This window comes from Callithrix jacchus, chromosome 9 (genome assembly GCF_049354715.1).
Source record: "Callithrix jacchus isolate 240 chromosome 9, calJac240_pri, whole genome shotgun sequence".
Taxonomy (NCBI): domain Eukaryota; kingdom Metazoa; phylum Chordata; class Mammalia; order Primates; family Cebidae; genus Callithrix; species Callithrix jacchus.
The window spans coordinates 121,450,542-121,465,015 of NC_133510.1; the positions used below are offsets into that span (position 1 = coordinate 121,450,542).

At 43.0% G+C, this 14,474-nt stretch overlaps 1 protein-coding gene across 1 annotated transcript in view; it reads left to right on the plus strand.

Moving 5' to 3' along the window:
• The window catches only part of SUDS3 (SIN3A corepressor complex component SDS3), a 40,340-nt gene that overhangs the window by 15,072 nt on the left and 10,794 nt on the right, over nucleotides 1–14,474 (plus strand). Inside the window, exons 7-10 of the mRNA XM_002753054.7 lie at nucleotides 9,326–9,421; nucleotides 10,530–10,591; nucleotides 10,749–10,770; nucleotides 12,185–12,290. Of these exons, the coding sequence (XP_002753100.4) occupies nucleotides 9,326–9,421; nucleotides 10,530–10,591; nucleotides 10,749–10,770; nucleotides 12,185–12,290 (286 nt within the window). The remainder of the gene's footprint in view (nucleotides 1–9,325; nucleotides 9,422–10,529; nucleotides 10,592–10,748; nucleotides 10,771–12,184; nucleotides 12,291–14,474) is intronic.

Here is a 14,474-nt window from a genome sequence, read left to right on the forward strand (position 1 = left end):
GATGGGAATCCCTCTTCTTTGTTTTTTTCCAGTCTGCTTTAATTACAGAACAGGTATTGTCTTCCTTTGACCCAGATGTAAGAACAAAGGCTTTTGGCTATATCCTCTGTGCTATTAGATCTCTTCTGCCAGGTGTTACTGTGAACATTTCAGAAAGACTTGATACGATTCCATCAGGGTAGCTAAACTTAACTATTTTCCTGTAAAGGTAGGAAAGTTACGTGAGAGTCAGAACCAATCCCTTTCTAACCTTCGAGGATTTAGTAATCCACATATGGGAACTCAGCAGGTTGTAGGCAGGTTTTAGGGAGAAACAATATGGGCCAACTCTTTAGTTGCTGTATGTAGACTGATGTTTCCTTGAAGGATACAGGGAATTGGCTTGAACTAGCTATTTAGGAGGTTGGCAAATACTACAAAGCAAGTCAGTGGTGAGTTCATCACTTGGATATGGAGGTGGCGTGCCTCTCTATACATCCTAGAATTAATTAATTAATTAATTAATTAATTTTTGAGATGGAGTCTCACTCTTGTTGCCCAGGCTGGAGTGCAATGGTGTGATCTCTGCTCACCACAACCTCCACCTCCCAGGTTTAGGCGATTCTCCTGCCTCAGCCTCCTGAGTAGCTGGACCACCATACCCAGCTACTCAGGAGCTACTCATGTGCCACCATACCCAGCTAATTTTTGTATTATTATTATTTTTTTTTTTTTTAGTAGAGATAGGGTTTCTCCTTGTTGATAAAGTTGGTCTCGAACTCTCGACCTAGGTGATCTGCCTGCCTCGGCCTTCCAAAGTGCTGGGACTATAGGCGTGAGCCACTGCTCCTGGCCACATCCCAGAGTTTAACTCTTACAATTATATTAGGAAAGTGCTGGGGCTCTGGTGAGTCTGATTTTAGCAGGGTTCTGTAGGAAACGCATGCAGTTTTTTTGTGGAAGTTCTCAGGGCTGACTTTGAAATTAAAAGTAACCAGTTAAAATCTTTTTTCCCCTCTGTATATTTCTGGTGCTGTGAACCAGGTTGGCCTTCTGATTGACACAGACTTCTGGCTCTAATCCTCATGATACACTGAAGAGAACGTGGTTGTGCCTGAGGTGGGGTCTGACTTTTGAAAATATCTTCCTCATAGAAAGACTTGGCAAGAGAAGTGAGCTCCTTGAAGGCCTCTGAAAGCAGCTCAGAAATTTTTTTTTGTGAGAATGGATGACAAAACAGCAGCTTCAGGCAGCATAGTCTTGTTCTTGTGGAAGTGCTTATTTAATTAGACTGATAGCACCGTGGTACCTTGTCTGGTACCAGTCTCTGTCTGCCAGCTTTTGGACCTGAACACCATTTTCTTTGATAGCGGCTGTGACTGGCATTGATGCTTCATTGCTCTCTGCTAGAGCCACCAGATGTTTGGAAGCCTTCATTAGGCTAGTGGGAAATATTATCGGTTTATAGCTGCTTCCTTCCCATCTGCGGGGAAGGGTATCATCACTTTACCTGTGATTTGGCACCCTAATTATTGATAAGCAGTAGACATTGTTTGGCCAGGCAGTTTTACAGCCAGACTCTTAACTGGGACAGGAGGCATCCTCAGTGACTGGGACTGAGCTTGAGAGAGTAGAAAAGACAAATAAAGCAGGGAAATCATTTGTAATGCAATAAAATAGATTACTGAAGTGTTTCAAACTAGCCATGGGCATTAAAAGTACGGATGTCCTTCCTCAAGCCATTTGGTACCCTTGGTGTGGAAAACACTGCCAAGGTAATGATGGAGTGTTGGAAGACAAGGCACTAGAGCTAGAAGGGTAATTAGCATTTCCACAGATGGTGCTGCTATGGTGTTGAATTAAAGGCTTGATTTCATTCCTCTAATTGAGTGACTTATTTCACCTTTGTGGATTAATGCCCAATATCGGTGTTACCCAGCTTTGCCCTGAAAATATACTTTCTAAAGTCTCCTTTTTTGGTTCAACATGAGCATGTCTTGAAAAGCAAAGTAGGATAAGAGGATGATGACAAGCTTCATCCAAATAACCCACTGAAAAAGGGTGTATTTGGTGACTTGCTCCCACCATGACTTAAAGTGTTTACAAACCTCCATAGGAAGTGGCAGGCTGGTGTCCACCCAAACCTCTTGTGAAAAACTTAAGAAAACTGGGTTGTTGAGGCAGAAATGTATGATTGTACATAGAGAAGCTAGGATGAATTACAGATCAGTGCGTCCCAACTTTAATGTGTATTTAGGTCATCGGGGTCTTCATAAAATGCAGCTTCTGTTTTAGAGGCTTTGGAGTGGAGGCTGAGATCCTGCATTTCTAACCACCTTCCATGGGCCGCTGATCCTGCTGGCCGGACCACACTTCAGTGGTGAAGTTATAGATACAGTTGCCTGAGGGTGAGCTTTCTCTGAAGTGGAGGCCAAGATTACAAGTAATCCAAGTATTCAGTGAGAAGTTAATGAGCCTTAAAATGTGGGAACTTTACCATTTTTAATGTGTTTTTCTTTCTCTCATTCCCCTCTCCTTTCTTCCTGTAGCTCACTCCCTGCTCCTTCCTTTTCTTTTGTAAGTTCTTGGTCACCATGGGCATCTTCCAATCCTTAGGCCCCTGTGGAAGCTGCTTATGACCTTAGTAAAGAGTGTGAGCTTCCTTTAGAAGATAGTGGGTTCATAGCTGTTACCATGAGTCATTACAATGTCAAGGTAAAACTCTATTTCCCAAGCACTTACGCTGAGCCAAGCATTACATACAAATATTAGAGCCAATTTTGCAGGCTGATGGACCCGGGCTGCATCCTGGCACTGTCACAAATTTAATTCTGAGGTGAGGTGGAGTTTTCTCATTTGGCAAGGGGATGATAGAATCTATTGCAGAGGGTTGATGTGATGATAAGATGACATAATGCCTATAAGTTGCTTCAAAGACTATCTGGTTCACAGTGTGAACTCTCAGGGATTGGGAAGTTGTAACCTCACTGAGTTCCTGCCGCTCCCTTTGACCTGGGGGGTATCGCTTCTGATTTTACAGATGTCAGCGGTGGCTCAGAGAAGTGGAGCCATTGGCTCAAAGTCCCTCAGTGAGAGAGTGGTTAAGCCAGTGTGTGTCTGCCTTCAAGCATTTTCTCTTCACCGTCATTACTACTGACTCTGCAAATACCGTAGATACACATGGTAGCACTAAGTAACTCACAGAATGAGGCTAATTGATAAAGCCTGTGTCTTCTAGGAGATTGTTTTCTGGTAGTTAGAAAGCTGACACAGCTTCCTTGTCTTCCCCAAGGTAATGTGGTATTGGGATGGAGGGCCCCTAAATAAAGGTAATAATTCAACAGGCTCATTTTTTACTCGTTTATTTATTTAAAGACAGGGTGTCACTCTAGTCGCTCATGCTGGAGTGCAGTGGTGCCATCACAGCTCACTGCAGCTCAACTTCCTGGGCTCAAATGATTCTCCCACCTCAGCCTCTCGAATAGCTGGGACTACGGGCATGTGCCATCTTGCCTGGCTCATTTTTGTATTTTTTGTAGAGACGGGGTTTCACCATGTTGCCCAGGCTGGTCTTAAATTCCTAGGCTCAAGTGATCTGCCCTCCTTGGTCTCCCAAAGGAGATTATAGGTGTGAGCTACCACATCTGGCTTTTTACTCATTTTAAAACCCTAAGATATATGTGGTTGTACTATTATAGGAGCAGTAAGTTTCACATGTATGCAATAGATGCCAATGAGTAGCTACTTGTGTATCAAGACAAGGGGAAGAGACCCCACACAGGTATCTGGGGAAGGAGAATGGAAGCGGTGACCTGGAGTTTGGGTGGAGTCCACTTGTCCTCAGGATGTTCTTTCCTGCTACTGACATTGTGGAATCAGGTTTTTTAACGTGCTTGAGGGTGCAGAGAGGAGGGCTCGATTGGCTCATTGTTTATTGTCCTCTTTTCATAATGTGCACCTTTGGCTTTAAGGAGATTGGTTCCTTTATTCCTACTCTGATTTGGCCTCCAAAGACCTAACATTGATTCTTTTTTTTTTTTTGAGACGGAGTCGAGCCCTGTCACCCAGGCTGGAGTGCCATGGCGCGGTCTCAGCTCATTGCCACACTACAACCTCCGCCTCCCTGGTTCAAGCGATTCTCCTGCCACAGCCTCCCGATTAGCTGAGACTACAGGTGCATGTCACCACACCCAGCTAATTTTGGTACTTTTAGTAGAGGTGGGGTTTCACCATGTTGGCCAGGCTGGTCTCGAACTCCTGACCTCAGGTGATCTGCCCGCCGCAGCCTCCCAAAGTGCTGGGATTACAGATGTGAGCTTCTGTGCCCAGCCCTAACATTCATTCTTATTTCCCTCCCCGACAATCCGTAGGCACTCTCCTGTTACCACTGCAGCATTAATGTGTGTCAACACTGCTGGTGCCCTCCATCCTGCTAGAGAAGGGTGTGGGGTGTGCTAGGATTGCCCTGGGCCTCTAGTCTAGCCCCATGGTTTCCTGCCCTGGTTTGGAGGTAATTGCCATCTGCTACAGTGTTTACTCTGCAGTGGCTTTTCTTTCTGCCACTTATATCCCATTTCTTTTTTAAGAAAATTTCCTTTTAAAATTTAAAATAAACTTAATTTTTTGAGACAGGGTCTTGCTCTGTCACCCAGGTTGGCCTGGAGTGGCACCATCTCGGCTCACTGCAACCTTTGCCTCCTGTGTGCAAGTGATCCTCCCAACTCAGCCTCCCAAGTAGCCTGGACTATAGGCACGTGCCACCTAGTCCAGCTAGGTTTTCATATTTTTGTGTAGAGATGGGGTTTTGCTCTGTTGCCCAGGCTGGTCTTAAACTCTTGGGCTCAAGCGATCTACCCTCCTTGGCCTCCCAAAGTGCTGGGATTATAGGTGTCAGCCACTGTACCCAGTCTTATATCCCATTTTTAAAGGATGCCCCTTTGAATCACTGTGATTAATATTTTTTCTATTAGATAAATATGAGCTTGTTTTAATAGTTAAAGTGTGTTAAATTGAAGCTTTTACTGCAGTTGTACACTGTAGGTACGTAGGCTGTTGGAATGAATGAACAGGGCTAGAGAAGTGCAGAACAAAGGGCCAGCCAGTAAACTGGTAATTGAATATAAATTGCAGTTAATTAATTTATCAGGAATACTTCTCCATAGGGACTGTGCTCCATGGAGAAGAGCATTGGGGACTGACTCTACCCAGCATTGTTTCAACCTGAGCTTCCATTTTTTAGATGTCGGAACCAGTGCTCACAGTGGTGGGTGGGGGGGTGCCTGTATTCATCAGGTTCCCTAGTGAGTAGAGCGGGAGGATTGGCACTGTTAAAGGTCATATTGCAGGGTGGCTTGGAGAGGAGTTGCATGCCTAGTCTTCTTACTTGTTTGGTGTTTTCTCTCACACTCTCCAAGTCTGCTTTAAATGCTAGATGTTTAATGGTATAAATGGTTTCCCCACTGGAGCAAACCTGTGAAGAGACCTCTGGATCAGAGAGGGTTTCTAATTGCAGCCAGTTAAGAGTTTTTCTGTGGTTGCTGCATGATAACTGAGAGGAAGACTGACTGATTTCCTGCTCAGGTGTCTTCTCTAGGGTTGTCACGCTCCAGGGTCTGAGCTTCAGTTCTGAAAGTTTGATTTTTGTCAGTGTAGCCAGATTGAGCGCCTTGCAACTTTTAAGGGCCAAACTCATAGGACACTGATGGCATAATTCAGGATGCTAGCTTGTTGCTTGCAGTGAAAAATAGAACTTCCAGGCACACTCGGACCCAGGTTGTCAGGCTCCATTCTTCTGTGAAAAATCCACCTTAGAAGCCAACTAGGCAAACCTGGCTGGCATTGGAACAAGGTGACTTAAGTGAATAATCTTATGTCTGTTGGGATTGTGACACATGTTGATCATGTCCTTAAATTCTTCTTCCACGTGGGCCATTGGCCAGGACTGCTCCCTTCTGTCTCCTCTTTCCTAGGTGGAGATGGAGACCTGCTGTTAAGTTTTAGGGGCTTCTCCAGAGTCCTTTCCTTCTGCAGAGTAGTCTTTTAGATAAAAGTAATCAGGTTGTTGCTGTGACCAGGCTAACGAATTTGATTATATTGTTTGGTTTGTAAGTGATAGTTACGATTTTCAGAGTTCATTGGCTGTGATTGGCCTTCACTTGGCTTTCATCCATCATGCATTGTCCACCTTCCCTGCTCCCCAGTCTTGGCAGCCTGTGGAGCAGAACGTGCTCAGCCATTCTGTTTGGTGGACAGAACATTCCATCACGTTCACAGGCTATGTGCTTTTTCTTTGGTGCTCTCTCGGGTTGGGTGAACTCCCTTTACACTTTGTTTTCCAAATTAGGTGTCAGTGTTGCACAGCCTCACAGCTGACATCAGCTGCTTTCAACTATGTAACTTCTTTTCAGGTCTTTGTGCCTTGAGTTTTAAAAAGGATCTTTGTATAGGTTTTTCCTGCCTGAAAATATAATGATAAAAACTAGCATTGATAGCACTCCCGTCATGCCAGGCACTGTGCTAAGGCTTCACATGTATCATCATGTGTAACCCTCACAACACACAGTGGGGGAGGCATTATTGATGTTTCTATTCTCTAGACAAGGAAACTTGAGACATAGAGTGCTTACAAACCTGCCTTAGGTCACACAGCCGCTGCAGGGATTCAGACCCATGTTTGTGTGACAACTCCAGCTGTTGACCGTGGTGTTGTGCCACTGGCCAGTAACTAACTGGAGAAGGGTGGCACCTCAGCATAGGGTAGGAGATTTCTTTTAGGGAGAAGCCTTTGCCACTTGTTTCTGGTGTGTGTGTGTGTGTGTGTGTGTGTGTGTGTGTTTTTATACTTCCAAGTACACTTTTATGAATATTTATTAATTAGGTCTTTGGCTCTTACTTTACCTGTGTTCCATTCATAGGAAACACATTTTAATACTGCTCATTTCTCTTAAGAGCAACATGCAGAAGCCATTTTTTTTTTTAATTTTCTGTAGCACATGTATGACATGCTGTAAGATCCTGCACCCTGCTTAGTAGAATTCCCTGAAGCTTCCCTGCCTGCTCTGCTGATCGTATGCATAATCACAAATTAACTTCATCCCATGATCAGGCTCAACCTTATCTAACCGTTCTGCACAAAACATTATGCACCCCTACTGTTTCAGAGTCTTGCTAGGTGTTGGGGTAGAATTCAGATATCCAAAGGGGGTAGATAATGACCTATACAGAGTGGCACCTGGTCTACTTGAGGTTTGTATAGATGCTCTGGTTACTTGGCAGATGGAATGAGTCTCTGCCTTTGAAAGCTGTCACAGAAAGGAGAATATTGAAGTGACTCACAAAGGGTGTTATGTAGGAGTGTGCCATTATGTAGGAGAAAAGAGGAGGCTAGGCAGTGTTATGTAGGAGAAAAGAGGAGGCTAGGCAGAGGACAGCCATACAAAGGCTTGAAGGTATAAAGTCTGGTGCCCTTGGGTAACAGGATAGCTAAAGGCTTGCACACAGGGTAAATGTGAGTGAAGGAGAAGGGAGGAAGACCAGAAATAAGGTCTGGCTTTTATCCTGTAGTTAGAGAGTGGTGAACCATTGAAATAATCAGAAGACGGCTGGGTGTGATAACTCATGCCTGTAATCCCAGCACTTTGGGAGGCCAAGGAGGGCGGATCACTTGAGGTCAGGAGTTCAAGACCAGCCTGGTCAATATGGTGAAACCTCGTCTCTACTAAAAATACAAACAATTAGCCAGGCATGGTGGTTTATGCTTGTAGTCCCAGCTACTTGGGAGGCTGAGGCGTGAGACTTGTTTGAACCTGGGAGGCAGAGGTTGCAGTGAATGAAGATTGTGCCACTGCACTCCAGCCTGGGTGACAGAGTGAGGCTCTGTTTCAAAAAAAAAAAAAAGAAATATTTAGTTACAAGAGTGATAAGCAAAACAATCTAATTTGTGTCTCGGGAGGATCTTTTGAGGGAAGAGAGGTTGGATGGGACATGGGAGAGACCACCGAAGGTCATGGAGGTAGGCCAGTGAAAGGATGAAGGGACAGAGTTGAGTCAGAACTGACATTAGTTGGTGAACCTCATGGCTGGATGAAGGAAGACAAGTCACAGATGACAGATTTGTTCTAGGATGGAAGGATAAATAGATCTGATGCCCCTGATGAGACAAGGGAAAAGAGGCAGCCATGGGAGGGGAAGTGAGGAATACTGAGTTTGTGTGGGGCATGGAGAATGTGTGGTGTCAGATAACTGTTGCCATATAGCGGGGTGTGTGGAGCTAAAATTGGTGATTGCAGATTGGTTGGGATACCGTCTGAAAGAAACTAAGTGGACCCCAAAGATCACCAGTATTCAGGGTGCAGGCAAGCGAAAAAGGACCCCAAGGAGGCACGTTCACCTCCCTGTGCACCATGGCTTGAGAGGAGCGATTTTAAGGCATGGGAAGTCAGCAGCAGTGTGAGACCACAAAGAGGAGTGAAGAAGAAGGGAAAGAGGCTCTCATTGTGAGCCCTTCTTGTGTCATTTTGATCGTCAAGTAGCTACAAAAGGTTGTAAAAGGAAAAAAGGGTCTGGGCACTGGTGGCTCGCACCTGTAATCCAGCACTTTGAGAGGCCATGGTGGGTGGATCACGAGGTCAGGAGATCGAGACCATCCTGGCTAACCCAGTGAAACCCTGTTTCTACTAAAAATACAAAAAATTAGCCGGGCGTGCTGGCACGCTCCTGTAGTCCCACCTACTCGAGAGACTGAGACGGGAGAATCGTTTGAACCCAGTAGGTGGAGGTTGCAGTGAGCTGAGATCCTGCCACTGCACTCTAGCCTAGGTGACAGAGTGAGACTCCGACTCCAAAGAAAAAGAAATGTCTGAGTCTGTAAATGAAGACTTCATATAAAAATGTTGGCACTGAGGCCAGTGGCCTCTAAAAGAGCCTTTCATACCAGTGGGCTTCGGTACACCCACCCTCTGTGGGAACTGCAGAAATTAGTCAGCTGAGATGACCGTCAGGTTCCTTCCTATCCCAAGAGCCTGTGACTCTGGGCTTCTTAATTTGAAGGAGAGGAATATCCCCTAGGTTTTAATGGTGCTGGAGAGATGCCTGTAGTGGCTGTAATGCTTAACTGTAGGGCTGCATTTCTGAGAGTGGCGTGTATGTAGGGCAGTTGGTCTGAATCTTAAAAGCATAAACACTTTCTAAAATCTAATGAGGCGTCTGGTTATGGCCATGTGTAGAACAAACATCCCCTATAAAACACTTCTGATTGGGTGGCTGGGGGGCAGATATTCTTACACTGTAGAAATTCTTATTGACTTCAAGTGGGAGTTGAGATTTACTTATTTCATTCTTGCCACAGATTCTATGGAGGTGAAACCTATCATGACCAGAAAGTTGCGGAGGCGACCAAATGATCCCGTCCCCATCCCAGACAAGAGGAGGAAACCTGCTCCAGATATCCGTTTACATCAATCTGTGATCGCTTTTCTTAAGACTGTGGAATCCTTCGTTTATCCATTCGATAGGGTATACATGGTCATTGTCCTACAGAAAATAGTCATATTTAATTGGAAAGCAGATGTGAAATATTTGTCTATGGGTTAAGGGTTGTTCATTTTATCATGGGAGTCCTCATTTGCTACTGCTTTTGGTGGGAGAGATTTATAGAGAGTGGTGATTTGGATAGGTGCTTTGCATGTGAAGTTCAGCTTGGTTTTATTTATTTATTTTATATTTTTTATTGAACTTTAGGTTCTGGGGTACATGTGCAGATCATGCAGGATTGCTGCATAAGTACACACATGGCAATGTGGTTTTCAGCTTGGTTTTAACACTGACATCAAAATTCAGGGGCATCTGAAAACTTGATGTGCCTTAATTTTTTCACCTGTAATTTTCCACCTTCCAACTGTAAAATGAAGACAATAATATCTACCTTTATGTACCTCTGTTACCTATGTCCCTAATATAGTGGATTGCAAACTGTTTTTAAATGAAAGCAAATGAGATCTCAGTCAGACATAAAGCAGCCCTTTAATCATAAAAATGGTAACAGAAACAGGAGAGATGGAGAAGTGTTTCTCTTCCTTTCAAGGAAATAGTAAATACTGTCTGCCCAAAATGGTGTAGTCATTTGTGTGCCACCAGGAAAGGGCATAACTTCAGGCTGCCTCCCCTTCACAACAGGACTTAAGTTGCTGAGGGAGGATTAACCTTACCTTGGATGTGTGTGTGGAAGTCTTTAGGTCTTTGGAACAAAAGCGCTTGTTACATTCATGATGAAATTCTTATTTTACTGTTTCCTGTGCTCTGTTACTGTAGATGCCTAATGAAACTCATTCCACTTTCTCATCCTAACAGTGGGAGATGTGAATTCCTTTCTGTACTGAAGTACCATGACGTTTAGTAGGAGAATCACAAATTTCTAAGAAGCAAACTGTTACTGTAAAAACATAAGTTAACAAAATCACACTTTGTAAATTCTAGAATACTGGTACCATTTTGTTGATTACTCTTTGCTTGGAAACTGTACTTTTCAGACATAGTCCTTTAACTCTCAACACCCCAGCTAAACTATTTGTTAACAGATGAACAGATCATGGAGGATCTGAGAACATTAAATAAGGTACAGTTTGACTTTTTAATTGTTTTGAAAAATCAGGCTTACATGGTTTTCTGCTTTCCTTTGTTAACATGTTACTTGTCAAATCATTATGCCTTTGACACCTGAAGTTGCATCTGAAATGATTTTCTAAGATTTTTTGTTGTTGTTCTTCCTACAGCTTAAGTCACCCAAGAGACCAGGTAAGTGCATGATGTATTGGCATTTGTGCAATCTTTTTATCATGTTGTTGGAAAATCATGTGAATACCTGTCAGGGAATTGTTGCAGTTTTCAAAAATGAAATATTCATCATTTGCCTAAGAGTAGTCATCACAAAAACTGAAGGGGACCTTAACTGCACCCATCCCTGATTTCTTTTTCTAACCCCTGCTTTGTTGTTTTTATTTTTTTCCTTAGGATTTATTATAAAAGAGACATTTAATTGGCTGGTAAAGGTTTCCTTCTGTGTAGACATCAGGCAAAAGATTTAAGTACACATCCGTTTTTGAAAATGAAACCAGAAGGGTTTTTAAGTATTACTGGCTTTCTAAAGTCAAGCCCTAGGTAGGTCTGTTCCAGTGGCTTTTCATGGCCTCACTCTGGTAAAGCATTCGAAGGCCACTCTGACTCACAGTTCATAGAAGAGACCAACCAGCTCAGTGTTCATGGTTGTTCTTTCCAGAACAGCACTTGAGATAATCAGTGCTAGTTGCAAACTAGAATTCTGAATTGGCGACATTTTTTTTTTGTTGTTGTTTAAAGCACTGTGATTACTCACACATTCCTCTACTCACCAAGTCTTGTGGAAGAAAATCAAGTTTTGTAGATAATATCTTTCTGGGGGCCACTTCGGTCCACAGAGATGTCCTGACCTTCTGAGGCATGATGGGGAGAGCGGGGGAGAGTTGTGTGAATGTGTAAATTTAGTAGTTCTTGAAATGATTTTTTTTTTTTTTTTTTTTTTTTTTTTTTGAGATGGAGTGTCACCCTGTCACCAGGCTGGAGTGCAGTGGTGCGATTTCGGCTCACTGCAGTGTCCACCTTCTGGGTTCAAGTGATTCTCTTGCCTCAGCCTCCTGAGTAGCTGGGACTATAGGTGCATGCCATCACGTCTGGCTGATTTTTGTATTTTTAGTGTAGACAGGGTTTTATCATGTTGGCCAGGCTGGTCTCAAACTCCTGACCTTAGGTGATCCACTTGACTCAGCCTTTCAAAGTGCTGGGTTATAGGCTTACACCACCATGCCTGGGTGAAATGATTCAATTTTTAAGAGACTTTCATAATATTTGCCCTTTAGGGCTTACGATCACCAGGGTATTAGTCCTGCTCTAAGTGACCTTATGTATTTGCACATTTGACCTTAATCTTCCTGAACCCAAGGTGTCTCTTCCCTTTGATGAGGTTAATCTCTGTCTTGCTTCCTTCCCAGGGTTGCTTTGATGATCAAGTTTAGGTGAAATATACAAGACTTTTGTTGAATTCCCATGCATTAGCACTGTAAGGGCTCAATGATGATTATTACTACATTGTGATAATGTTTCAATTAAAGCATGTTAACTGTTGGACTCACGTGTTTGTTACATTCTTAGTCACATAAGTATTGGTTTCCTCCAGCATCTCCATCCTCTCCTGAGCACTTGCCTGCAACACCCTCGGAATCTCCAGCCCAGAGGTTTGAAGCTCGGATAGAAGATGGCAAATTGTACTATGATAAAAGATGGTATGTTATGGGAAAACCTGGACTAGTAAGAGTCTCAAAAGAGCCACTTGGAAAGAGGGCTGGGGCTATTGTGGTTATTTCAGAGCATGGCTGCTGCTAAACTTACATAGTACTGAAAGTAGAAACCATTAAGAAATGTATCAGCAGTCATTAATCAATACTTCTGTTAGACCTTTGAAAGCAGCGTTTCCCAAAACCATGTTCTGCTCCCCTTCCTTCTCCATTCTGCTGTTTCTCTACTAGAATTTGCAGGCTGATCTGTTCTGTGATGCCCCTGCCAACTGGGGCTAGGGTGTATGTCCCCCTCTGAGCCCTCTTAACTCTGCCCTTGTGTGCTAAAGTTAATAGGTGCTCTTCAGATTAAAGGATTTTGTGGTCAAATCAGTTTGGGGATGATCCTGTTAATTAAGATAAATGGATTTCTCCCTTGTAGCACCCTTTGGGTCCTGTGATATGCTAGTGTACACTGAACTTCTAAGATGTTATTAGGTGTTTTTTTGATGCCACATACCCTTTTTTCATATGTGATCCTGCTGCAGAAGTGGTCAAGGAAACTCGCTTGGGGGAACTGTGTCCTAAAACATTCCTGTTTTTTTTTTTTTTTTTTTTTTGAGATGGAGTCTTGCTCTGTCGCCCGGGCTGGAGTGCAGTGGTTTGCTCTCCGCCCACTGCAACCTCCACCTCCCAGGTTCAAGTGATTCTTCTGCCTCAGCCTCCTGGGTAGCTGGGTTTATAGGCACCCACCACCATGCCTGGCTGATTTTTGTATTTTTAGTAGGGATGGGGTTTTGCCATGTTGGTCAGACTGGTCTCAAACTCCTGACCTCACATGATCCGCCTGCTTTAGCCTCCCAAAGTGCTGGGATTAGAGGTGTGAGCCACCATGCCCGGCTAAATTCCTAGTTTTGATTGAAGACTGTTTGAAATCTTCAGAGCAGCTAGCATTTTTCATTGGAAACGTAATGGCAAAACAATATGAAAGAATCTTAAAAGCTCATACTTTTATTTATTCAACAAACATTTTTTTCTGTTCTGTATTAGGCATTCTGGTAGGCATGAAATGGATACTGCCATCATTTCTCAGGTCCTTTCGTTCTGATATATTTCTATTCTTTGTTCATATGCAGGCAGGCATTTTAAGTCGTAGGTCACATGGCTTGCTTTGCCTTCCCATTTGGTTATATTGAGAATGTTTTTCTGGGTTACTGTAAGGTGTCTGCAATTATTTATAATGGCTATATAATGATCCTTTGAGTTTTAATATCCAAAAGTTCCAAAATTTAGGGTAATGGGTTGTTTTGAATTCTTAAAAAAATAAAAACAGCATTGCGTTAGGTTGTTTACTTGATAACATTGTACTTGTCAAAAATGCTTAGAGGTCTAGTCATGCCTGAAGTAAATCATTTCTACCTATGAGGTGGCATGAGTTAATTACCCAATAGATGCTGGCGGCTTGCCTTATCCCTAAGGCTGATCTTAATGACTTCTTCCCCTCTGATTTGGTTTTCTTTGGCATTCTTCAGGAAGGTCGCTTTGTGTTATGTCTTCTTATGTCTCAGAACACATCACCACTAGGTGGCAGGCTCTAACAGCTTACCACTGAGAAGGGCAAAATGAGATGAAAAATGTTTCTAATAATGAAAACCAAATAACCTTTAAAGATCAAGCCCACACATAAGAAGCATCTTTGAAAATGATGAGATTTATCACTAACATTTTTACGGATCTGTGAGTCTTAAAGCCATGTGATATTTCCAACGATGTTCATTTTGTAACTGCGTTGCTTTGAATCTTCCTCTTTCTAAGCTTAATCCTCAGACTTTATGAGACGTGTCTTGAGGGTGAAAATGGAGTAAAATAAAATTCTTTTTGTTTTAATCTTTTTTTTTTTTTTTTAAAGATGGGGGTTTCACCTTGATGGCCAGGCTGGTCTTGAACTCCTGACCTCAGGTGATCCACCCACCTTGGCCTCCCAAAGTGCTAGGATTACATGCATAAGAATTCTTGTTTTTTTTTTTTTAAAGAAAGAACTCACAGTATCTGGTGTTTCCTAATGTAAACAGAATGGTCAGATTTGATGTGTTAGAACCCCTAAGTAATTTGAAGGAATTTTCATCATCTTTCTTACATTAGCAGCAGAAATTTAGAAACGAATGTTACCAGACACATTTAACTTTTTCAGTG